The 26661-nt window shown below is 35.5% G+C and overlaps 1 protein-coding gene across 2 annotated transcripts; it reads right to left on the bottom strand.

Moving 5' to 3' along the window:
* Nucleotides 1-20585: 20585 nt before the first annotated feature.
* On the bottom strand, nucleotides 20586-23279 carry LOC113345560. Of its 2 annotated transcripts, none has more exons than XM_026589324.1 (5): nucleotides 22819-23279; nucleotides 22663-22717; nucleotides 21833-21895; nucleotides 21183-21245; nucleotides 20586-20843 (listed from the first exon to the last, which is right to left on the bottom strand). In XM_026589324.1, the coding sequence occupies exons 1-5, from the start codon at nucleotides 23176-23178 to the stop codon at nucleotides 20782-20784; spliced, it is 603 nt and encodes a 200-aa protein (XP_026445109.1). In that variant the 5' UTR covers nucleotides 23179-23279; the 3' UTR covers nucleotides 20586-20781. The 2 variants fall into 2 exon arrangements, with proteins under 2 accessions (XP_026445109.1, XP_026445110.1); XM_026589325.1 differs by having other exon boundaries at nucleotides 21195-21245; nucleotides 22819-23274.
* Between the last annotated feature and the right edge of the window lie 3382 nt (nucleotides 23280-26661).

Here is a 26661-nt window from a genome sequence, read left to right as displayed (position 1 = left end):
TGAGAGGACAACTCTTCATAAACTGTGAATTGAGAGGAACACTTTCAGAAGAGATTTTTATCAAAACAAAATTATCCTTTTCCAAGGACATGTACTGCTTGATGGACTAGAGAAATAAATGCTTCCAGTTTCCCTTTTTAAACGTGAAGTTTGTCAAGTTCATATGAATGAATCTTGATCAAAATTTTTTCTCTTCTTTAGCCTTCTTTAACCATCTTTTCAAGATTACAGATCTTATTACGCTGCAAATGGTTTTCTTGAAGAAGTTTCTCAATTTCCTTAGAGAATGACCCTATAATGTCATAGAGTACTTGTTCATGATCAAACGACTTGCCAAATTCATCAATGAGTTTTCCATGATCCTGTAGATCAATGCACTCAGTAGAATTTCTAGCAATTCTGATGAGCTCCATCTAATCCTTATCCATTATGTCCAATATCAAAATGGAGGAAGAATGATCAACATAAGATGTGACGGTCTTCCTACCTCGGGATTCAGAAGAATCAACTAAGGAGTGATCCTTTGAGGTATTTCCAGGACACTTGACATGGTTGACGACTTTAGGAGGCATATTGGTATGCGTATGAGATTCTGTCCACATAATCAAATCGCTACCAACACAGAACTTTGAGGTCTTTAACGTGTTTTCCTGCTCTGATACCAATTGAAAAAGCGGGGGTTTAACAACACCACCCAATATTTCGATTAACAATATGTATGGAATAACTCCGAAATACATTTCTAGAGAATCAACTAGACAGTCAGACTCAATCTATAATAAAGTATCTCAAGGAGTTAATGTCTCTCAATTGTTTTGATTAATACTCAAGCTAAAACAATAGCGAGTCTTTATAATCAAACAAAAGGGATAACTTGGACGGTACCAAAGACCAATGTCCAAGGATTAATCAATATCAATCAACAACCAAGGTTGGATTTCCAATTGATGATCTTAATGCACAACCTGTATTATTTCAATCATATAAACAAATATAATGCGGAAATAAATAACACAGACACCAGAAATTTTGTTAAAGAGGAAACCACAAATGCAGAAAAACCCCGGGACCTCGTACAGATTAGATACACACTATATTAAGCCGCTACAGACACTATCCTATTACCAATTAACTTTGGACTGGACTATAATTGAACCCCTATCAATCTCCCGCTGATACAAGGTACAATTGCACCTCTACGCCACTGATACAAGGTACAATTCACAAACATGTTCCCGGACTTAAGTACATCGGTTGAGTTTGGAAAACTCAACCGATTATGTTTAAGTCCGCGAACTTGTTTATGTGTACTTAAAAGGTTATGATCGAAAGATGTGCTCTGAACATAAACATTAAATTACTAAGGAATGCTTAATACAAACCGTGGATATCATGTTCATTGAGCTGATTCAATCGAATCGAATCATGTTACTTCAATTGTGTCTTGCGTAGTTACATAAGATCTCATAGCAATTGAATGACTCTCAAACTAGTTCGTTTGAGTCAAGTGAACTAGTTGTGATGAATGAGGAACCAGGTCAATATGAGAAGCTCATATGGTTGTCTTTTGGTTACTATGTTGAACCAACATAAACGTACACATTTGGGCCGGTTTTCACGAACCTGGAAAACGTCTACACAAAGTGTGTTTGACAAGCTTTGTTTTTCGATCTAACGGTTGAGAAATATTATCTTGAATCTAAATCAGGTCTCATCTAACAGTGAATAGAGTTTGCTTAACATCTAAGCAAAAACCCTGATTTGACAGGTTATATATATGAGACATCTAGCTAGAGCAAAACTTATTCCTAACACGTCTGTGTGATACTAGTGCGCTCGCTAGAGTCGATCTCCATTAACCCTTGAGTTTCTTCTCTAAATTTGGGTTAACGACTTAAAGACTTCATTGGGATTGTGAAGCCAGATCTATACTACTTTTAACGTAGTTATGTGATCTGATCTTACTTTTATATCGTACGAGTACAATCGATTTTATTGGTTTGAGAACATTTGAGTTCTCCGATAGGTAAGATAAAGAAGTCACGAACATCTTCGTCTCACTGTTCATGATTCCTCAATAATCCGCTTGTGTAGTCAGGAAGGATTATTAAGAGGTGCTTGATTAATCTAGGTTGTTCTTCGGGAATATAAGACCGGATTGTCAATTGGTTCATGTTACCTTGATTTCTATCAAAAGACGGAACAAAACCTAGGGTTTATCTATGGGAGACAGATTTATCCTTTTAGACTTTTCTGTGTGAGACAGATTTGTTTATTATCAAAGCCTGCGATTTTGGGTCGTAACAACTCTTTGTTATGGATGAGATCAGAAAAGGGAATCAAGTACATAGCATCTTGCTGGGATCAGGCGTAGAGGTGCAACTGTACCTTGTATCAGTGGGAGACTGATATGGGTTCAACTATAGGCCAGTCCGAAGTTAGTTTGTAGTAGGCTAGTGTCTGTAGCGCCTTAATACAGTGTGTATCTAATCTGGATGAGGTCCCAGGGTTTTTCTGTATTTGCGGTTTCCTCGTTAACAAAATTTCCGGTGTCTGTGTTATTTCTTTTCCGAATTATAATTGTTTATATAATTGAAATAATACAGGTTGTGTGTTAAGATCATTAATTGGAAATCCAACCTTGGTTGTTGATTGATATTGATTGATCCTTGGACATTGGTCTTTGGTACCGTCCAAGTTACCTCTCTTTGATAAAGACTCGCATATTTCTATTTGCTTGAGTAAAGATCAAATAGAGAGATTGAGATAATCACTCCTTGAGATATTTATTATCTAGATTGAGTATGACTCTCTAGTTGATTCTCTAGTAAAGTGTTTCGGAGTTTGTCCATACAGATTGCTAATAGAAATATTGGGTGGTGGTGTTAGACCCCCGCTTTTTCAATAACAATGACACTAACCAATCTAAGTGGATGAAAACATCTTGGTTGTAGGAGTTGAGGAAACCAATAACAAAGTTTATTCATATAAAGACAGTTTTCATGTGTTCATATGGAATCATCACACTATGTTCTGTTTTTATTTTATTTTATTTGGAAAATTATATGTTTCTCTAAGTGATTGGTGAGGCACAAAAATCGAATTGTTACCAATGCCGGGATGGAGTAGAGTGATTGAGTCACTAAAATAATAAAGAGACCAGACCAATCGGACCAAACAAAATTAAAAATAATAAGAAAAATAAATAACACTTGGATAACAATATGTGTGTGTGTGTGCGTTCTCCCTGTCTCTGTAAGCGTGGAACGAATGATCCATTGGAACTATCATGTAATATGCTGACAAGAAGCATGCACTTGGATCCAAAAGATCAAATCATACATTTACAAAAATAAAAATGAAAAGTTTATTATTGTTCAATAAAATCGACCGCTGGTTCCCTTGTATATGCCAGTTGAGTTGATCAAGAATTAATATTATGGAACATTGATTTCCTTGTACATGCCAAGCTATGTTGATATTAGTCCACACCAATATCTCAATCCATTAAGATCATAGGTTCATCTTGGCGGAGGCCTTCAGACAGATATGGGAAACACCTTTGACCTTAGATAACATCGTTTTGAACTATCTATAATCCATCTTCTTAATCTATTCATTTGTGTGATTCCGATTATTGATGTCCATAGTGCGACTATCTGACTAGAATTCTGTCACTTATATATATGAAAATTATTCGCATCAGGGTACTTTCTCTTATGATCAACGAGAGTACGCCAACCAAGCAGATTCTTTAACATGCCATTGATAATGCTTAATTCTTACATATTTACAACTCAAATTTACATTTATTTAGTTCTTTATTTTTTACATATTTGATGATTTTATTTATTTTTGATGTTTTTAGAAAATAAAGCTCTATGGACAAAAATACGAAATTTTGCTAGAGAAACGAAGTAATTTGATGAGTTAAGCCGAAAAGGGAATATGAAGAATGATTGAGCCGGTTATTTGTATATGGGACTATGGAAATGCTCCATGTCGTGTATAGAAGTGTTCCACGGCGTGTGGAGACCATGTGCAAGATATCAATTATGATAAAGGATATTTGAAGATATTTTGTTTAATGAAGAAAATATTTCTTTATGATGCGGAGTAATGGAATATATGAAGATTTGGGAAAGAATATTATTCTTTATGGTTGGAAATAATAATTAAGATATTGATTGCAGTATTTGACACATGGCGTATTTTGATCGGAGGATTTTTATATATTTGACACATGGCATACTTTCACTGGATGATGATGTGGTAGTGGATATGAAAAAGGAAAGTGGTTTCTTTTGAAAACTATAAATACTGGTTGAAGTAGATGGAAAAAGGAGGAGACGGACAAGAGCCGAGAGCCAACAATAATTTTTAGATATTTTTTCTTTTCCACTTTTTAATTCTTTTGCAATGGAAAACTATTCCTCTCTACCAGGGATAAGGAGAAAGCCAACAAATTGTGTAAGAAATTTTTATAGCTTTAGTAAAAATTCTTTTAAGCTTAATTCTTTAATAATTTCTCTTCATATTTAGCTTTGCTCTTTAAACCATACTGGATAGTCTTCGGCTATTGATCTTTAATAAGCGAAGGAGATTATATCATTTTGGCACAACAAAAGTTATTCTTTATTTTACTTGAAATATTTTTCGAGACATGTGATTGTGCTCAAAACTGTCTTGAGTTATAAAACAAATATTTATTAGAGTTTAATTGAGTAGTCTGAATAATTCAATTGGTGGAATCCGAAAGTGTTGGTTCTTTTTAATTTGGTGGTTTATTATTTTCTAAATCCAATTTTTGTAATTTAATTAGGAAATAAGGATAACATAACTTTAGTCCATATGCAACGATCCCGTATTTTGCATACTATCTCATCGATATCCGTGCAATTAGCGGTGTTATAATTTGATTCCCATCAGACATCGTTGAAGGAAATAACCTTAATACTCTATCCAGAAATACTTTGGTTGGGAAGTTCAAGATATTTTATCATGAGCATACATACAAATCTGGAAAGGATATTGCTTTCAAAGCACAAAAGAACACAAAATTGCTTGAAAAAAGCAAATGTGTTGGCAACTTTGAAGTTGATCCTATTGAGACTGATTCTTCAGATGATGATCTTGATCACTCAATCTCTCAGATCACAAGACAGTTAAGAGAACTTATTTTGAAGAGAAGTAAACGGTTCTTTAGAGATAAGCCTAGATCATCAGTTAAAGCTCATGACTGGTTTCCTCCGAAAAACAAGGATACAGTCGAAATTGATGATGATGATATGTCTCAGTGCTTCAAGTGTAAAGGTTTTGGTCATTTTTCCAATGAGTGTCCAAATCATAGAAAATACACTGGGAACAAAGGTGTTGCTGCAACTTTTGATGAAATGTATGATCACTATGATTTAAATGAAGATGAAAAATCAAGTGTTCCACTCCTTGCTGAAATATTGATTTTTTTATAATTGTAGCAATACTCACATCAATCTTGATATTTTTCCCGGAGAAACTCCTTCAACTATTGTGGAGGATAAAGTGGACTTTTATTTGTCTCCTGGAAATTCTATTTCTAATGTTTCAGGTACTATAATCTGTCTAGCAGCTTTCTCCGTTATGGTGTCTGAACCATCGTCCACGTTGACATGTTCATACTGTACCATTAAGGGTTACAAACTTTCTAGTTGTTTCAAGTACAAGCATAAAGTAAGATATGTCAATAAACTTCAACGAAGAGCAAATATATTAACAAACAAGCTCAAACTTGTTCAAAAGTCGTCTGAGGTATGTAAACTCAAATATTCTCCAAGGAAGTTAATTTCTAAAGAAAAAGTTAGACCAGTATAGAAAACAACAAGGTCTAAACATTCTATGAAACATAATTTTAGGAACTTTTTACAAAAAGGTCATGGTGGACAAATTATTTTTTACCCCAACACAGCTTAATTGTGTTGGCTGTGCTTTTTGTCTCAAGTGACCGATCACACAAGAGACAAGAGCTTAGCATCTTCAGGCCTTAAGAAAAAGATTATTTTTTTTATTTTTTTGTTTCTTTTTGGATTTTGGTTGATCTTTTCATATCCTAGTTTGGTATTGAAAAGATGTTTCAATGTTTTGATTGACTAAAAGAGGGTTAAAATCGACAATTCTACCTTATTTAGAGATGAGAGTTGTGCTTACGTGAATATTCTTTTTTGTATAAAGGTTCCGTAAGCCTACATTTTTTTCCTCCTTGAAAAAAACTTTTTTTTATCATAAGTTTACTTGTAGAGCTTGCTTTGAGAATTTCTCTCGCAAACCCATACTTCTATGGAGGCTCCGAGCATTATGACTTATGAAGAGTTGAAGGAAACATGAAAGAAGATGCAGAAAATAAAGGCTATTGTTTTTATGAATTTTGAATTTCAGAAGGCCCAGGTTCGGAACAGTCAAGAAGGTTTGTTGAAAGTGACTCCTTTCTTCATGAACTTTATGTTCCAATGGTTGTTGACGACAAGGAGTTCGGGGACGATAAAGAATTCTTCAAAGGTCGTAATGTTTAGGAAACTTCTTATGAGAATTTATTCTTTTGTTTTAACAAGGATAACTAGGGTTTAGAATAGCAATTATTTTGAGTACATATAGATATTGCCAACGATTTTCATCTTGCAATGTTTTTATATTTATTTATTTAAATTCCAAAGTTTATTTGGAAGATGATGCATTATTAATCTTTATTGGTTATATATATTGCAATTTTTTATGGGATATGTGTGTTTGCGTCTGTGAACAGTGATTTTCCCATATATGTCAACAGCTAAGTCTATTATATGTCATTATGCAAATATTGATGGAAGATAGAATGAACTTTTGATAACAAAGATTAAGTCTATGGTATCATTAAGCAAATATCGATGAAAATAGAATGAATCTTTGTATGTTCCACAATATTGATCTTTCCCTGATCCACTTGTTTTTCTAAGTACTGTGTGACTCTGCAAGTTATCTTATGTTGAGCATTTCCGATTGAATTACTCATGGGTTCTCTTGTGGTTAATTTAATTTGAGTTTTCTGGATACAATTTCATGTTTCATGTGATTTGACTGGTCTAGTACAATCAGTTGCATAACGCAGACTGCCAATTATACTAGCATATTCAGATTGTCTAACACTTTCTCCAGTATTCTTAAACAATTTCACACTAGGATCAAAAGGAGTACAAACAGGATTACAATCAAAATAATCATACTTCTTCAGAATTTTTCAATGTAGTGAGATTGATCTAAAGTAATACCAGTACTAGTTCTAGTTATTTTGATTCCCAAGATTACACTAGCTACACCCAAATCTTTCATGTCAAAATTCAAACTAAGCATGCATTTAGTTTCATTGACAATAGATAAATTTGAACCAAATATCAGCAAATCATCCACATACAAGCAAACAATCACCATTCAAAAAAGCAGTTTTAACATCCATTTGATGAATAACAAGATTATGAGCAGCGGCAACAACAATCAAAACACGTATAGATGTTAATCTAGTAACAGGAGAATAAGTATCAAAAAAGTCTACGTTCTCACGTTGTCTAAATCCTTTAGCAACCAGTCTAGCCTTGTGCTTATCTACTGTTCCATCAGGTTTGAGTTTCCTTTTCAAAACCCATTTACAACCGATAGGCTTACAACCAGGTGGTAAATCTACTATACGCCAAGTTCCATTAGACATATGAGAATCCCATTCATTATCTACAACTTCTTGCCAGAAACTAGACTCTACAGAACTAAACGCCTCTTGTAAATTAGAAGGTTCTTCCTATATAGCGTAAAATTCAAAATCAGGATTTTTATCTTTTGTCTCAGTCCTAGCTCTTTTACTACATCTAGGTTCAATTTCAGTGCTAGTTTCTTCACTTCTAGGTTCTTCTAATCTAGGTTCAGAATCAGCACTAGGTAGAATACTAGGTATGAACCCTCGCTATTTCTAGATTTAAAAGGAAATCTCTCTTCAAAGAAATCAACATCAATATATTCAATAATGACCTTATTATTAATATCAAAGAACCTATAAGCTTTACTGTTTTGAGCATAACCAATAAAAACACATTCATAAGCTCTACTTTCTAACTTATGTCTTTTAGATCAGGTTTTCTAACAAAAGCTAAGCAACCCCAAACTCTAAAATAAGAGACATTAGGTTTTCTATTTCTCCAAAGTTCATAAGAAGATATCATGGTTTTATTATTAGGAATGCGGTTCAAAACATGGCAAACAGTTAACAAACATTCACCCCACCAATGAGAAGCAACACCAGAACTAAGCAAACAAGCAACAGTGAATTCAGTAAGAGTAAGATTCTTTCTTTCAGCTTTCCCATTCATTTGAAGATTATATGGTGCAGTTCTGTCATGTATAATCCCATTAGTTTGATAAATTTCAGTAAAAGGAGCAGAATCATATTCAGTACCTCTATCACTACGAAATCTCTTAATTTTCCTACCAAATTGATTTTCAATTTCAGTAATAAAAATCTTAAACTTTTAGATAGCTTCGTTCTTATGTCTCAACAAATAAACATAAGTATAATTAGAACAATCATCAATGAACGTCATGATATACCTCTTTCCATTTCTAGTTAGGATACCTTCATATTCACACAAATCAGAATGTATTAAGTCTAGTGGTTTTGATTCTCTTACAACAGATTTATGTGAAGTCATGGTTATTTTTGCTTGACTACAGTATTCACATTTCTCAAAATCATTTTCAGAATATTCAGGGAGGACACCTAACTTGCTCATGTTATTTACTAATTTTTTACCCACATGACAAAGCCTACCATGCCAAACATTAAAATTGCAAACCATATAAGCAGAAGAATCAATTTTATTCATAGCATCAACATTAAGATTAAACATTCCATCAGTAGCATAACCCTTTCCTACAAAACTCTTATTCTTAGTTATAGTGTAAATAGCAGACCCAATAGTTTGATACAGCCCAGCCTTGTTGAGAAGATAGCCGGAAACAAGGTTCTTTCTCATTTTTGGAGTGTGAAGGACATCTTTCAGCATGAGTGTCTTTTCAGAAGTAAACTTCAACTCTACCATACCAGAACCTTTCACCATAGTGCTGTGAGAGTCTCCCAATAACACTTTCTTGTCGTTGGTTTCAGCATAAGTCTTAAACATGGACCTATCAAAACAACAATGACGCGAAGCACCACTGTCTATCCACCTCCCATCAGATCCACCAACCATGTAGAACTATGGATCAGAGACCATGGCAATTATAATGTCACCCACAACATTAGCTTGTGCGTTATTCTTTTCCTTGTTAAACCTGCAATTCCTAGCCATGTGGTTTGGTTTATTACAGATATAACAAAGAAACTCAGAATTGGAATTCTGTCCATTTTTCGGTGGGTGTTGGTTCTTGTTTTGATTAGGCCTTCTTCCTTTCTTCTGGTTCGGGTTAGGTTTCATATCCCTTTTCTTAGGTTTCAAATTCGGATGAGTCTTATTGTTAGAAACAATGAGAATCTCTTCCTTCTTATCTTGTTTCCGAGCTTCTTCCTCAACTCTGAGCTTAACAATCGAACTTTCAAGAGAAAATTCTTTAGTCTTGTAACGCAAAGTATTACGAAAATCTTTCCAGCTAGGTGGTAACTTGTCAATCATTACAGAAACTTGAAATTGTTCATCAGTTTTCATACCTTCGGCCACAATTTCGTGGTAAATTTTTTGAAGTTCATGAGCTTGTGCAACAACTGATCTGTCATCCACCATTTGGTATCTCACATACCGGATTACAACATATTTCTTTAAACCCGCTTCCTCGGTGTCATATTTTTTCTGTAATGTATCCCATACATCTTTAGCAGTTTCAAAAGTTGAATAATACTCATATAAGTCGTCAGATAATGCATTAAGAATGTAGTTTTTGCAATCAAAGTCATTATCGACCCATTTGTCAATGGCCTTTTGTTTCTCCTCAGGAGTTTGAGAAACAACTTCTTCGACACAACCGGTAGGAGGTGGATCTGTAGAAGCACCAGCGGCAGCAGTCTTATCAGTAGTAGGTTCCAGGGTTCCAGGATGAACACTCGACACAATCATATGCAGCTTCATCAGTTTGAGATAAAAGAACATCTTCAGCTTCTACCTTCTGAAATGCAACCCTTCAAATTTTAAAGGCTTGTTGGTATCATCAAAAGCGCTTCTTTTCAACCTCCATAGCAAAATCAATACCTTAAAATTGTTGGAAACAGTGAACAATAATGAAATGGAATCTCAAACAGCTGAGTCGTGAACTAGGTCGCTATCTTTAAGGTATTTCACGACTCTGCCTCTTGATTGTGCTAGCAGTCAAAAATGTCGAAAACCTATGGGATAAAACAGTTGATACTCTCTTTGTTCGATTTCTCTGCACCTTGAGAAATCGAACCAAATCTTTCTCTCTCTATCACTTGCTCAGAATTCAATAGATGTAAAAAAAACTTGTTTTCATCCTCTGCAAAAACTGGTCTTATATAACTAAAGAGAATCAATCAAAATTAATGAAAATAAAGTCTGAGTAACTGCCCTCATTAATCTTCCGTAACAGTCAGAAAACAAGCATATTTTATTGCTAAAATTAAACACAATTTATTAGAGAAACATTACCTTAAAACGTTTTTCAAAACCAAAAGTCAAATGTGCAAAAAATAGTTTTTTTTTTGAATCACAGACCTCCCAAGACCCCCAAGTCCCCAAGGCCCCGCTCTCCCGGATTTTATTAAATACATATAAATATATAATTATACCTAGTCAAATGCATGGGGTGAGACTCGAACCCAAGTCTATAGTGTGGGAGCCCAAAACAATACCACCACACTACCTCTCTATGTTTGGCATAAAATTACAAAACTATGTTTTTAAATATATACCCCAACAATCCCCCACTTATATTTCAAAAAACATTGAGCAAATGATGTATAGTTGTGCATCTGCAGAGGTGCCTTTCGACTTGAACCTCTGCATAGTGTTAAACTTTCTAATTACTACGTGACTAGAGTGAATTGCGTCTTGAACTCTAACTAATATTAAATTATTTAACACGCACAATTATATCTAGAGTAAAGTCCTTAAGTTCGCACATTTAGGCCATGTGCTTATCCCCATTTTTAACAAATGATCTAGAGAAATTCCCAATTTCTCATAGAAGGCGGCCACACCTTCGCATTCGCATAGTTGAGTCTATCGAGAATATTCATGTGTATCCCACTCTAACTTAAGAGCTATAGACATAATTAAGAGTTAAAAAACTCAACTTGTTTCCTACTTCGGGATATCATGCTATGGGAATGCATGACTCGATCCTATCATTTGTAACTCCGTATAGTCCCTTTGAACATATTACTAGGTTGGGTATCCATTACAAAGGACTCAACTTCTCACTGGCAAAAATCCCATACTTTTAGAGATATTCCATACCTTTTCTCTTGCTAATCCTTTCGTCAAAGTATCAGCTATATTTCCTTCAGACCTTACATGATCTACTCTAACAACACCAGTTGTGAGAAATTCTCTAACTGTGTCGTGCTTTCGACGTATCTGTCGATTCTTACTGTTATTATAACAGTTCTCTACTACTCCGATAGCCGCGGTACTATCGCAGTGGATCAAAGTGGATGGTATCTGTTTTTCCCATACTGGAATGTCTAACAACAGACTCTTCAGCCATCCTGCCTCTTGACTAGCTGCTTCTAGTGCCATCAATTCAGCCTCCATCGTAGATTGGGCTATAATTGTCTGTTTTTTGATCTCCAAGATACAGCGCCCCCAGCAATTGTAAAAATATATCCACTGGTGGCCTTGGAATCATCTGAGAGAGTATTCCAATTAGCATCGCTAAATCCTTCAAGGACTGCGGGATACCTCTTATAGTGTAATCCTAGGTTTGTGGTTCTTTTTAGATACCGCATAACCCTCTCAATAGCATCCCAGTGTTCCAAACTAGGATTACTGGTAAACCTGCACAGAACTCCCACTGCATATGCAATGTCTGGTCTAGTACAATCAGTTGCATAACGCAGACTGCCAATTATACTAGCATATTCAGATTGTCTAACACTTTCTCCAGTATTCTTAAACAATTTCACACTAGGATCAAAAGGAGTACAAATAGGATTACAATCAAAATAATCATACTTCTTCAGAATTTTTTCAATGTAGTGAGATTGATCTAAAGTAATACCACTACTAGTTCTAGTTATTTTGATTCCCAAGATTACACTAGCTTCACCCAAATTTTTCATGTCAAAATTCAAACTAAGCATGTTTTAGTTTCATTGACAATAGATAAATTGGAACACAATATCAGCAAATCATCCACATACAAGCAAACAATCACACACACATCATTCTCAGATTTATAGTAGATGCATTTGTCACCCTCATTTATTCTGAAGTTATTTGAAATCATTAAATTATCAAATTTCTCATGCCATTGTTTAGGAGCTTGTTTCAAACCATAAAGAGATTTTTCTAGCTTACATACTTTCTGTTCTTGTCCAGGAATTAGCAAACCTTCAGGTTGTTCCATGTAAATTTCCTCTTCTAGTTCACCATTCAAAAGGCAGTTTTAACATCCATTTGATGAATAACAAGATTATGAGCAGCGGCAACAACAATCAAAACACGTATAGATGTTAATCTAGTAACAGGAGAATAAGTATCAAAAAAGTCTACGTTCTCATGTTGTCTAAATCCTTTAGCAACCAGTCTATCCTTGTGCTTATCTACTGTTCCATCAGGTTTGAGTTTCCTTTTCAAAACCCATTTACAACCTATAGTCTTACAACCAGGTGGTAAATCTACTATACGCCAAGTTCCATTAGACATATGAGAATCCCGTTCATTATCTACAGCTTCTTGCCAGAAACTAGACTCTACAGAACTAAACGCCTCTTGTAAATTAGAAGATTCTTCCTATATAGCGTAGAATTCAAAATCAGGATTTTTATCTTTAGTCTCAGTCCTAGCTCTTTTACTGCATCTAGGTTCAATTTCAGTGCTAGTTTCTTCACTTCTAGGTTTTTCTAATCTAGGTTCAGAATCAGCACTAGATAGAATACTAGGTATTGAACCCCCACTATTACCCCCACTATTTCAAGATTTAAAAGGAAATCTCTCTTCAAATAAATCAACATCAATAGATTCAATAATGACCTTATTATTAATATGAAGGAACCTATAAGCTTTACTGTTTTGAGCATAACCAATAAAAACAAATTCATAAGCTCTACTTTCTAACTTATGTCTTTTAGGATCAGGTTTTCTAACAAAAGCTAAGCAACCCCAAACTCTAAAATAAGAGACATTAGGTTTTCTATTTCTCCAAAGTTCATAAGAAGATATCATGGTTTTATTATTAGGAATGCGGTTCAAAACATGGCAAACAGTTAACAAACATTCACCCCACCAATAAGAAGCAGCACCAGAACTAAGCAAACAAGCAACCGTCAATTCAGTAAGAGTACGATTCTTTCTTTCAGCTTTCCCATTCATTTGAGGATTATATGGTGCAGTTCTTTCATGTATAATGCCATTAGTTTGATAAATTTCAGTAAAAGGAGCAGAATCATATTCAGTACCTCTATCACTACGAAATCTCTTAATTTTCCTACCAAATTGATTTTCAATTTCAGGAATAAAAATCTTAAACTTTTCAATAGCTTCGTTCTTATGGCTCAACAAATAAACATAAGTATAATTAGAACAATCATCAATGAACATCATGATATACCTCTTGCCATTTCTAGTTAGGATACCTTCATATTCACACAAATCAGAATGTATTAAATCTAGTGGTTTTGATTCTTACAACAGATTTATGTGAAGTCTTGGTTATTTTTGCTTGACTACAGTATTCACATTTCTCAAAATCATTTTCAGAAAATTCAGGGAGGAAACCTAACTTGCTCATGTTATTTACTAATTTTTTACCCACATGACAAAGCCTACTATGCCAAACATTAAAATTGCAAACCATGTAAGCAGAAGAATCAATTTTATTCATAGCATCAATATTAAGCTTAAACATTCCATCAGTAGCATAACCCTTTTCTACAAAACACTTATTCTTAGTTATAGTGTAAATATCAGACCCAATAGTTTGATATAGCCCAGCCTTGTTGAGAAGATAGCCGGAAACAAGGTTCTTTCTCATTTCTGGAGTGTGAAGGACATCTTTCAGCATGAGTGTCTTTCCATAAGTACACTTCAACTCTACCGTACAAGAACCTTTCACCATAGTGCTGTGAGAGTCTCCCCAATAACGCTTTCTTGTCTTTGGTTTCAGCATAAGTCTTAAACATGGACCTATCAGAACAACAATGACGCGAAGCACCACTGTCTATCCACCACCCATCAGAACCACCAACCATGTAGAACTCTGGATCAGAGGCCATGGCAATTATAACGTCACCCACAGCATTAGATTGTGCGTTATTCTTTTCCTTGTTAAACCTGCAATTCCTAGCCATGTGGTTTGGTTTATTACAGATATAACAAAGAAACTCAGAATTGGAATTCTGTCCATTTTTCGGTGGGTGTTGGTTCTTGTTTTGATTAGGCCTTCCTCCTTTCTTCTGGTTCGGGTTAGGTTTCATATCCCTTTTCTTAGGTTTCAAATTCGGATGAGTCTTATTGTTAGAAACAATGAGAATCTCTTCCTTCTTATCTTGTTTCCGAGCTTCTTCCTCAACTCTGAGCTTAACAATCAAACTTTCAAGAAAAATTTCTTTAGTCTTGTGACGCAAAGTATTACGAAAATCTTTCAAGCTAGGTGGTAACTTGTCAATCATTACAGAAACTTGAAATTGTTCATCAGTTTTCATACCTTCGGCCACAATTTCGTGGTAAATTTTTTGAAGTTCATGAGCATGTGCAACAACTGATCTGTCATCCACCATTTGGTATCTCACATACCGGCTCACATCATATTTCTTTGAACCCGCTTCCTCGGTGTCATATTTTTTCTGTAATGCATCCCATACATCTTTAGCAGTTTCAAAAGTTGAATAATACTCATATAAATCGTCAGATAATGCATTAAGAATGTAGTTTTTGCAATCAAAGTCATTATCGACCCATTTGTCAATGGCCTTTTGTTTCTCCTCGGAAGTTTGAGAAAAAACTTCTTCGACACCACCGGTAGGAGGTGAATCTGTAGCAGCACCACCAGCAGCAGTCTTATCAGCAGCAGGTTCCAGGGTTCCAGGATGAACACTCGACACAATCATATGTAGCTTCATCAGTTTGAGATAAAAGAACATCTTCAGCTTCCACCTTCTGAAATGCAACCCTTCAAATTTCAAAGGCTTGTTGGTATCATCAACGCGTTTCTTTTCAACCTTCATAGCAAAATAAATACCTTAAAATTGTTGGAAACAGTGAACAATAATGAAATGGAATCTCAAACAGCTGAGTCGCGGACTAGGTCGCTATCTTTAAGGTATTTCGCGACTCTGCCTCTTGATTGTGCTAGCAGTCAAAAATGTCGAAAACCTATGGGATAAAACAGCTGATACTCTCTTTGTTCGATTTCTCTGCACCTTGAGAAATCGAACCCAATCTTACTCTCTCTATCACTTGCTCAGAATTCAATAGATGTAAAAACAACTTGTTTTCATCCTCTGCAAAAACTGGTCTTATATAACTAAAGAGAATCAATCAAAAATTAATGAAAATAAAGTCTGAGTAACTGCCCTCATTAATCTTCCGTAACAGTCAGAAAACGGGCAGATTTTATTGCCAAAATTAAAGACAATTTATTAAAGAATTATTACCTTAAAACGTTTTTCAAAACCAAAAGTCAAATGTGCAAAAAATAGTTTTTTTTTTTGAATCACAGACCTCCCAAGACCCCCAAGGCCCCGCTCTCCCGGATTTTATTAAATACATATAGATATATAATTATACCTAGTCAAATGCATGGGGTTAGACTCGAACCCAAGTCTATAGTGTGGGAGACAAAACAATACCACCACACTACCTCTCTATGTTTGGCATAAAATTACAAAACTATGTTCTTAAATATATACCCAAACAATCCCCCACTTATATTTCAAAAAACATTGAGCAAATGATGTATAGTTGTGCATCTGCAGAGGTGCCTTTCGACTTGAACCTCTGCGTAGTGTTAAACTTTCTAATTACTAGGTGACTAAAGTGAATTGCGTCTTGAACTCTAACTAATATTAGATTATTTAACACGCACAATTATATCTAGAGTAAAGTCCTTAAGTTCGCACATTTAGGCCATGTGCTTATCCCCTTTTTTAACAAATGATATAGAGAAATGCCCAATTTCTCATAGAAGGCGGCCACACCTTCGCATTCGCATAGGTGAGTCTATCAAGAATATTCCTGTGTATCCCACTCTAACTTAAGAGTTATAGACATCATTAAGAGTTAAAAAACTCAACTTGTTTCCTACTTCAGGATATCATGCTATGGGAATGCATGACTCTATCGTATCATTTGTAACTTCGTCTAATCCCTTTGAACCTATTACTAGGTTGGGTATCCATTACAAATGACTCAACTTCTCACTGGCAAAATTCCCATACTTTTAGAGATATTCCATACCTTTTCTCTTGCTAATCCTTTCGTCAAAGCATCAGCTATATTTCCTTCAGACCTTACATGATCTACTCTAACAACACCAGTTGTGAGAAATTCTCTAACTCTGTCGTGCTTTCGACGTATCTGTCGATTCTTACTGTTATTATAACAGTTCTCTACTACTCTGATAGCCGCGGTACTATCGCAGTGGATCAAAGTGGCTGGTATCGGTTTTTCCCATACTGGAATGTCTAACAACAGACTCTTCAGCCATCCTGCCTCTTCACTAGCTGCTGCTAGTGCCATCAATTCAGCCTCCATCGTAGATTGGGCTATAACTGTCTGTTTCTTTGATCTCCAAGATACAACGCCCCCAACAATTGTAAAAACATATCCACTGGTGGCTTTGGAATCATCTGAGAGAGTATTCCAATTAGCATCGCTAAATCCTTCAAGGACTGCGGGATACCTCTTATAGTGTAATCCTAGGTTTGTGATTCTTTTCAAATACCGCATAACCCTCTCAATAGCATCCCAGTGTTACAAACTAGGATTACTGGTAAACCTGCACAGAACTCCCACTGCATATGCAATGTCTGGTCTAGTACAATCAGTTGATTACTGGTAAACCTGCACAGTGTTCCATGTAAATTTCCTCTTCTAGTTCACCATTCAAAAAAGCAGTTTTAACATCCATTTGATGAATAACAAGATTATGAGCAGCGGCAACAGCAATCAAAACACGTATAGATGTTAATCTAGTAACAGGAGAATAAGTATCAAAAAAGTCTACGTTCTCACGTTGTCTAAATCCTTTAGCAACCAGTCTAGCGTTGTTCTTATCTACTGTTCCATCAGGTTTGAGTTTCCTTTTCAAAACCCATTTCCAACCTATAGGCTTACAACCAGGTGGTAAATCTACTATACGCCAAGTTCCATTACACATATGAGAATCCCATTCATTATCTACAGCTTCTTGCCAGAAACTAGACTATACAGAACTAAACGCCTCTTGTAAATTAGAAGGTTCTTCCTCTATAGCGTAAAATTCAAAATTAGGATTTTTATCTTTTGTCTCAGTCCTAGCTCTTTTACTGCATCTAGGTTCAATTTCAGTGCTAGTTTCTTCACTTCTAGGTTCTTCTAATCTAGGTTCAGAATCAGCACTAGGTAGAATACTAGGTATTGAACCCCCACTATTTCTAGATTTAAAAGGAAATCTCTCTTCAAAGAAATCAACATCAATAGATTCAATAATGACCTTATTATTAATATCAAAGAACCTATAAGCTTTACTGTTTTGAGCATAACCAATAAAAACACATTCATAATCTCTACTTTCTAACTTATGTCTTTTAGGATCAGGTTTTCTAACAAAAGCTAAGCAACCCCAAACTCTAAAATAAGAGACATTAGGTTTTCTATTTCTCCGAAGTTCATAAGGAGATATCATGGTTTTATTATTAGGAATGCGGTTCAAAACATGGCAAACAGTTAACAAACATTCACCCCACCAATGAGAAGCAGCACCAGAACTAAGCAAACAAGCAACAATCAATTCAGTAAGAGTACGATTCTTTCTTTCAGCTTTCCCATTCATTTGAGGATTACATGGCGCAGTTCTTTCATGTATAATACCATTAGTTTGATAAATTTCAGTAAAAGGAGCAGAATCATATTCAGTACCTCTATCACTACGAAATCTCTTAATTTTCCTACCAAATTGATTTTCAATTTCAACAATAAAAATCTTAAACATTTCAATAGCTTCGTTCTTATGGCTCAACAAATAAACATAAGTATAATTCGAACAATCATCAATGAACGTCATGATATACCTCTTGCCATTTATAGTTAGGATACCTTCATATTCACAAATCAGAATGTATTAAGTCTAGTGGTTTTGATTCTCTTACAACAGATTTATGTGAAGTCTTGGTTATTTTTGCTTGACTACAATATTCACATTTCTCAAAATCATTTTCAGAAAATTCAGGGAGGACACCTAACTCAATCGTGTCGTGTACACAAGTTTATACGTCGTATTTTGTTTAAATGACCATAAGGATGATGATGATCCGTCTTAAACCTACAAATGCATTACATATAGACGATGTTGCTTCAGCACAAATATTCCTTTTTGAATCCCAAAATGCAAAAGGAAGACATTTGTTCTTCAGTTGATTTTACAATACATGATGTGGCTAGATTTATAGCTGACAAATATCCAGAATTTCAATTACCAACTGAGTAGTTCTCTTTACTTCTTCTTTTTCACCATTTGTTTTTTTTTTTTATATTCTACTTTGGGTGATAAGTTTACTGTTTTTACTGAACCATCGTCGGTTTACTAAAGGAAATTGAGGAAGAAAAACCAGTTCATCTTTCCTCAGATAAGCTGTTCAGTATGAGATTTCAGTTCAAATATAATTTTGAGGAGATGTTTGGTGATGCAATCCGAAGTTTCAAAAAGAAGGGATTCCTTTAGAATCTAATAATGTAGTACGGTTCGGAGGAGATGCCGGGCAGGACAGGCCCTGCGTGTATAAACTATACAGCTGGTATTACTGCTTTGTTATAAATGATGGACACTAAACGGGCATGTCCTTTTTTGTTGTTGTTGTTGTGAACCTGATTTTACTACAGGGGGTCTATCTCAGCAGTTGGTTTGCTCATATTTTATCTGGTTAAATCCTTACCAAAAGGTTGTTTTTCTTGGAAGAAGTTTCCAATGCAAAATCTACCTCATGGTGGTCTATAATTTTCCACGTGTTCCAAAATCCACGTTTGTTCCAATGTGATATGTAATTTTCTCCTACTCTGATTATGCTTATCAGTGACCCAAATTTGTTTAGTGGTCCAAAATCTACACCGTGATGCAGAATTTGCCACTTTCAGGACCCAAATTTGACCAAGTTATACTTTACCGACATAGAAATTGCTTTGTGTTCCGAAATCTGAGCCGTGATATAACTCCAATTTAGATGGTGATTTGTATCGTCACCCAAAAATTTGTACTTACAACTTAACTCGTTAAAGTAAATTTTTTTCTTAAAACAATTACTAGAACAAATTTACTTTCTCCTATGCTAGGTTACTAGAAGAAATTGTTTAAAACAAGAAAGATGATGCGCCATAAAGCTGGACCTACAGAGTGACCGCTACACCAAATTCTATCATAGAATAACTAAAATGAGAAGAAGACGTAACACAATCCACTCTTTAAAAGTTAACAGTGCTCACAAATGAAAAATCTCTAATCAAAGGCGCAGTCGCGCAGCCACTGATTCTCCTAGGCCTACTATCACCAACATGGAATCAAATCAATCTTTTTTTAAAAATAAGATTTAATATAGAAACCAAAGTGCCAAATCTATCACTGATGATAATTGTGAAATGTGTGTACGATTTAACAAAGGGGACTATCAATTGAAGACCAAAGATCACTTAGTTGTCTTTGATCCTCAAAAAAAGTTTCTTTTCTATTTAGGAAGTACCTGAAAAATTGGTCTCATGGGGAGTGTCTTAATCTTTAAAATGATTTCTAAGGTTGACCAAGAGACTAAAAGTGGTGTTGCCTATGGTTATCTCCAGCCAACAATCAGTATTCTAAAAAGTCGTCAAATCTTCCATAGTGGACTGCTTAGGTTTGCGAATCAAGAGTGCTAAACCTGGTTTGGTTCGCATAATTGGTTTCGCAGAAACCTTTCATCAGGTTTCTTGGGATTTTCTATACAAAGAAGAACAACACAAAAAGCGACGGTCTGCTGGGGTAATTCGAGATTGACCCAACTACCAGTCATTTTTCCTATTTAAAGCCTGGTCCACCAACTTGGATAACACGCTAAGGCTCCTACTCGGAGGCCCTGCAAATCCTATAGCTTATAGTATAAGCAAATGTGGGGAGATGCTTCAGATGTTAACAAGATGAGGAGAAGGGTCTCTGGTCTTTGGTTTTCATACTGAATTCAATAACATTTGCTCAAACAAAATAAAAAAAAGCATCCCTAGAAGTTTTTTATATTCGATGACATCTGTGATGTTCAATTTCGTATGAGGTTGCTTAAAACATGTTTTAGCATTCATAACTAAAATAAAAAGTTATTCCACAGACTCGCATAAGTAATTACAGTAGTTAAGATCAGCCATCCAATTAAGACATATGACATACCCATTTATAGAACAACCATCAACCATCTGATTTACTTGCTGCAGGTTTAGGAGCCACCTGTGCACTCTTCATGCTTCTTGCTGCACATAAATACCATTAGATCAGAGAATCAATTAATCTGAATTTGTTTTTACAATTTATTCTCTAAACAGAAAATGTAGATGTTCAGATACTGGTGTACAAAATTCCCTTTCAAACATGTTTTCCGTTCAAGAGTAATAACTCAAGAATTGCATAATCTATACGTCCAGATACACATCCAACCATGTTTCACAAACTAGATAAAGGCTGTAATCCATTACACATTCTATTGAAGCTTCAATACTTGGTTCTGACAATTGAAATGCACTACACCATATATTTTGAGAAAAAGCAAAGTAGAGCCATGATTGAATGATTAATATGTTATAATAGATTACCATCTGATTTACCTTCTGTAGGCGTTGATGTCATCGTTGGACCTCCGATGTTTCCTGATGCACCTAAAGACCATGACATTTATTACAGATTTAACATATCTGACAGGCACAAGCAATTTCACAAGTAACTACAATAATGAAGGTTAACACATACCATTTCTAACACAAACATCAACTCTGAATTAGTATGTTACAGATTAGTCTTTTGAAGAAGTACTTACAGGTGGCTAAAGGGAAGAGTGGTGCTATACAAGCAATATGGTTTAATTGTGCCTTTAATACTATGACAGAGCTATGACATACAAGGAATAGAGTGATATATGAGGATGAAATGCCAAACATAATTAAGTTCAAACAGAGGTACTACTTTCAAGAGGTATTAAATCACACATCACTTCAAGAACAAATGGAGCTGGATACTTGGATCGTACTAATTTCCCTGACCAAATGGCAAAGAAAGGAGTGCTACTTTCAAGAGGTACTGTCCTGTACTATGAAGGAAAACCAGATTTTCTGGGAGGAATGAAATATGAGCAGGGAGTAAAGCTTATGGCTCTCTAGCCTTTTTTGTATAACTTTGGTTTTACTTTGAGTAATACAATTTCATGATTTAGAAAGAAAAAAAAAGTATGTTGCAGAACATCACTTACAATCTGATTTAGATTCTGCAGGCTTTGGACTTATCTTTGGACCTCCAGTGTTTCCTGCTGCACCTAAAGACAATGACATTTATTACAGATTTAAACATATAAATCATTTTTGTAACAAAACAAACGTATGATAGGCATTGCAGGAGTAACAATGAAGGTTTGCAAAGCATAAAAAAGTAACAAATGGAAGTTACAAGAGCTGAAGTCTAAGCTAATCAGGGGTACAGGTGAAGCATGCTCGGAAAGTTCATCATAAATCGGCCGAAAATTTCCAGTCACATGAGGCAAAGGATGAGCTACATGAACGAGGTTTTCTTTGCAAACTTGAATTCCCCATTGATTTCTGCACCAGAAGAGGAAAGGTTGCCATTTTGGTTTTGGCCCATTTCTACTTATCCTGAAATTTCTCTGAAGCTCTTCAGATTGTACAATGAGATAGAGAAAGTTTGCAAATTGTATATTAGAGAAGAATCCATTTATGTCAGAACGAAGATCCTTTTAAACCTAAACAAGAAAATACCCTCTGTTTATCCGATTCGCACAAGGCGATACACCACCAACCAAACTAGAATTTTGCATCAAATTTGAAGTATTAAATAAAAACCTATATCACATCTATGCATGTTTTGGGCATATTCGGCCATTCCAACTGGTCGTACAATTCCAGGTTTGACGTGATAGTGTGGGTTTAAGCCAAAACTAAAAATATAACACCATTCCGATGTAGCTGTGTCGTAGTTTATATGACATGTTATAGCATAGATAACTAAAATTAACTTTTACCAGTAAATAAAAAGCTACCCACAAATTTGCAAAGTAATTACACTTACCATTTGATTTACTTTCAGATTTAGTATCCATCTCCTCGGATGCTTCCTCATCTTCCTGATTAATAAGAACATAAGATTTGTTACGAATTTAACCAGATTTTATAAGCAGACAACATAAAATTGAACTCTGGAACGATGAGGGAGCAGAAAAGTTACCTTCCGATTACCAGCAAAAACATTGTACGGATATTTCATCAAATCACCTGGAATAAACTCGATTACTGTGACTCCGGAGACTGTAGCCAAAGTAGCCGTAACCCAAAGCCACTTGGCATATCTGTTCGTGGATTCTTTAGCGAGCCCTTGAAGAGCTACCATTGTTTCTCTCGAGTAAGATTGGGTCTCCTTCAATGTGGAGTTTATCTCCTTCAGCTGTTTAATCACAGATTTAGAAGATGGAACCCCAACAAGAATAATGGGTTTGTTTCTATTACTACCTCCTGGGTAGCTCCTAGAGTAGAATCTAGCATTTGTGATAGATCTAGAAGAGAAAATTTTACTCCGGAAGAACATCATTCTCTCAAGTATGATTCTAGGGTTTTTGGAGGAGGCTGCCTAAAATTGCTTTAAGGTTTTGATATAGCTGGTTACTGCATTTCAAGTAAAAAGTTTTCTCTCTTTTCTAGAGCAGAGAAAGTAAACCAAAAACGGAAATAAAAGCTAAAATACGCATAAAAAGGTTTTAAGAAAGACTAAAATACGCCTAAAACTCAAAACAAAATCTGAATCGTTGGTGCAGTATTAGCTTTGATCAAAAGTAGCCCGCTGCCACTTGTTAAAATCATGCGTCCAACAGATAATTTGGCGAGGCATGTCGCATGTGGTCACGTTCAAATTTTATTGTCAATTCTTTCTTTTTTTTTTTCCCTAAAGAATCATACATTTTAAGTAAGACTCGAAGGAAAGTCTGATACAAAGATCACAAAACCAACAATCAGTAACATTAAAAGAATTAAGTTCGGCATATTAGCTTTCTAATTGCTGAAAATTCTAACATCTATTTTCCATACTTATGTTTTGTCTTTTGTCATTTCGTTCGAGTTTAAATGAGGGAGAAAAGAGAATGTATTTTGCAGTTAATGAAACCGCCACGTTCCCAGAGTTTTCGCTCCCATCTTTTCCATGCGTATTGTCCTTTTTATGACCGAAACATGCCAGTTTTAGTCTTTCTTTTGGCTCGTTACTGCAATTTTCTTCACTAAAGGAGTTCCTAGAGAAAAAAGAATGGAGATAGCCAATTTGTTGGGAGTACAAATGACGGAAACTGCTGATAAATATTTGGGACATCAACTCCTAAAGCCTGCTCACCTGATATCTTTACATGATGGGCTGGAGGAAAGATTTGACTCCAAGACAGCTGGTTGGAAGAGAGTGTTCTTATCTCATGCAGGAAGAACAATGCTAATCAAGACTGAACTGGGATTAATACCCCCTTTTTACATGGCTACTTCAATCATTCCTAAGAAGGTGCTAGACAAGCTGACTAGAATCATGAGAAACTTTTGGTGGGGGCATGACAAGAAAATGAAGAAAATGCACTTCATTAACTGGAGCATTTTTGAGCTGGAAAAGGAGCAGGGAGGACTGGGAGTTAGATCACTACAACAGCTGAACATGGCAATGATTGCCAAATTAATATGGAAATTCTTGGAAGATAAGGAGTGTGTCTGGGGTCGAATAATGAAAGCTAAGTATGTCAAGAAGGAAATTTCTGGGAGCTAAAGAAAAAAAATGGATGTTCTGCAACTTGGAGTGCTATGCTAAAAGTCAGAGAAGAAATGAGAGATGGATGTTGTTGGAATGTAGTTAAAGGTGAAGATATTGACATTTGGGAGGATCCATGGATTCCAGGAATTCAAACTATGAGACCTGAGAAGAGTGAGAATGGTGATCAAGGTGCAAAGAAGGTGAGAGATCTCTTTTTACAAGGTGAACAAAAGTGGGATGAACCCAAGCTGCAGCAACTATTCAATCCTACTGAAGTGACCAAGATCATGGAGATCCACTTATCTAATTAGCCAGAGGAGAACACCAGTGACAAACTTATGTGGTTTCATCATCCAAAAGGTGAGTTCTCAACTAAATCCTTTCTCAAAACTCTGACAGCTAGAGTTCTATCCACTTCAACAAACAATGAGCTGTCGTGGAAAAAGTTTTGGAATGTGAAAAACATACCACCAAGAATACAGATGTTTGGCTGGAGGATGCTTAAAAATGGTCTACTAGTTGCTAGCAACATCAAGAAACATATTCATGAAATCAATTATGAATGTAGACTATGTGAAAGAAACACTGAATGTATGGAGCATCTGCTTCCATATTGTCAGCTGACTTAAGCAGTGTTGTTTGCCTCTCCTCTAAGCCTTAGAGTTGCTGAAAGTACAAATATGACTGTAAAAAACATCATTTGTATGTGGTTAGAAGAAGGAGGTGGATATGACAAACTGAGAATGGGGTTGTGCATATTCTGGGCTATATGGAAGAGGATAAATGATGTGGTGTTTAATAAGAAGACTCTTAAGGTGCAAAAGGTCATTCAAGAAGCCCTGTATTGGTACAACATGAAGATTGAAGTGAATATGGATGAAGTGCAACAAACTGAAAGTGACATTCTGGAGCTCAAAGAGATTACTGGGAACCACCAGAAGGAGTGAAAGTTAAGATCAATTTTGATGGAGCTGCAGGACCAAAAGGCTTTGCTTGTGGTGTTATTGCTAGAGACAGCATGGCTGAGGTGCAGGGTTGTAAGAACAAGGTCATTGAGTACTGCTCAGCTATTGAAGCAGAGGCATATAGTGCAGAATTGGCAGTGAAGTTGGGACTGACCAAAGGGTTCAGAGACATCATATTGGAAGGAGATTCTCTGAATGTCATCAATGCTTCGAGGTTCAGGCATTTCAACCCAAGTTGGAGAATTAAAAACTCTATAAGTAGAATCAAAGAAGACCTGAGTAATTTCAACTCGGTGGAATTTGAGTACATTAGAAAGATTGCCAATGAAGTGGCACATAATCTAGCAGCTCTAGCTGCGACTACATACAGTTCAAATGTGTGGCTCTCCTCTCCCTCTCTGAGTATAATGCATCTCATTGAGCAAGAGAAGAATCCTCCTATGTAGCTAGTGTGTCTCTTGTTTCTTAGTTGTTGTTTTCTTGTTTTTCCTTTGTCAAAAAAAAAAAGAAAGAAAGACAAAGATTTTTTTTTAATTCTTCCCTTTAGTCTCTGAAATTCAAACCCCTCTGTCTTTCTTCTTCTCTTCTATGATGTTTCACCTTTTTTCCTCCCATTCTTCACCAATCTTTTCTGAAGATCTTCTTCTTTCAGGTTTTTCCTTTCGCTATCAGGTTCGTTCCCACACCTGCCTCTTGTTTCGAGTTTCTACCCCTTTTCAATCCTCATGGCTCCCAAGATAAATCAACCTCCCATTAAGAGTTTTGAAGATTTAGAGAAATAATTAACACAAAAGGCTTTTACCAAATCTATTCACAAAGGCTCTTCTTCTAGGGTTATGATCACACTCGGGAAATTATGGGCCGTCTTACCCATTCCATTGTATGATTCTTCTAATCCGATTTTTTACGATGTTCTTGCGAGGTTGGAGACTAAAGGAGGGATATTTCAACTGAGTGGTAACGTCATTCGTATGGTAAACGAGTTCGTTCTTTATTCCAAGGGTGTCGGTGATAAGAACTTAATAGTTCTTACTCACGGCCAGCAGAGTAGACTTTAAAAGAGCACAGAAATATAAAACACACTTATAACTCTCCTACATAATCAAGCTAATAACACTTTACCTCCTTATATAGGCCACTGAACTGTAGAACTAAGGAAAGGAAACATATAAGGAAACTACTTCTATAACTAGGAACCTAAAATAAAATTCTTAAAACAGAACAATTTCCAAAAATAAACTAATGCCTAAAACAAGAGAATTTAGGGATTTCTAACCCTAGCCCTAATTTTAATTAAAAATTCTAAGTAATTGGGAATTTCTTATCA

The sequence above is a fragment of the Papaver somniferum genome, unplaced genomic scaffold, assembly GCF_003573695.1.
Source record: "Papaver somniferum cultivar HN1 unplaced genomic scaffold, ASM357369v1 unplaced-scaffold_81, whole genome shotgun sequence".
Lineage (NCBI taxonomy): Eukaryota > Viridiplantae > Streptophyta > Magnoliopsida > Ranunculales > Papaveraceae > Papaver > Papaver somniferum.
The sequence above is the reverse complement of the archived record's forward strand: the minus strand, read 5'-3'. Positions and strand labels throughout refer to the sequence as shown.

Coding starts and splice junctions, on each gene's coding strand:
- LOC113345560 (XM_026589324.1), bottom strand. CDS start 23,178: ATGATGTTCTTCCGGAGTAAAATTTTCTCTTCTAGATCTATCACAAAT. Junction 21,246..21,832: donor TGCAGAATCTAAATCAGATT/GTAAGTGATGTT, acceptor CATGGTCTTTAG/GTGCATCAGGAAACATCGGA. Junction 20,844..21,182: donor TACAGAAGGTAAATCAGATG/GTAATCTATTAT, acceptor ATTTATGTGCAG/CAAGAAGCATGAAGAGTGCA.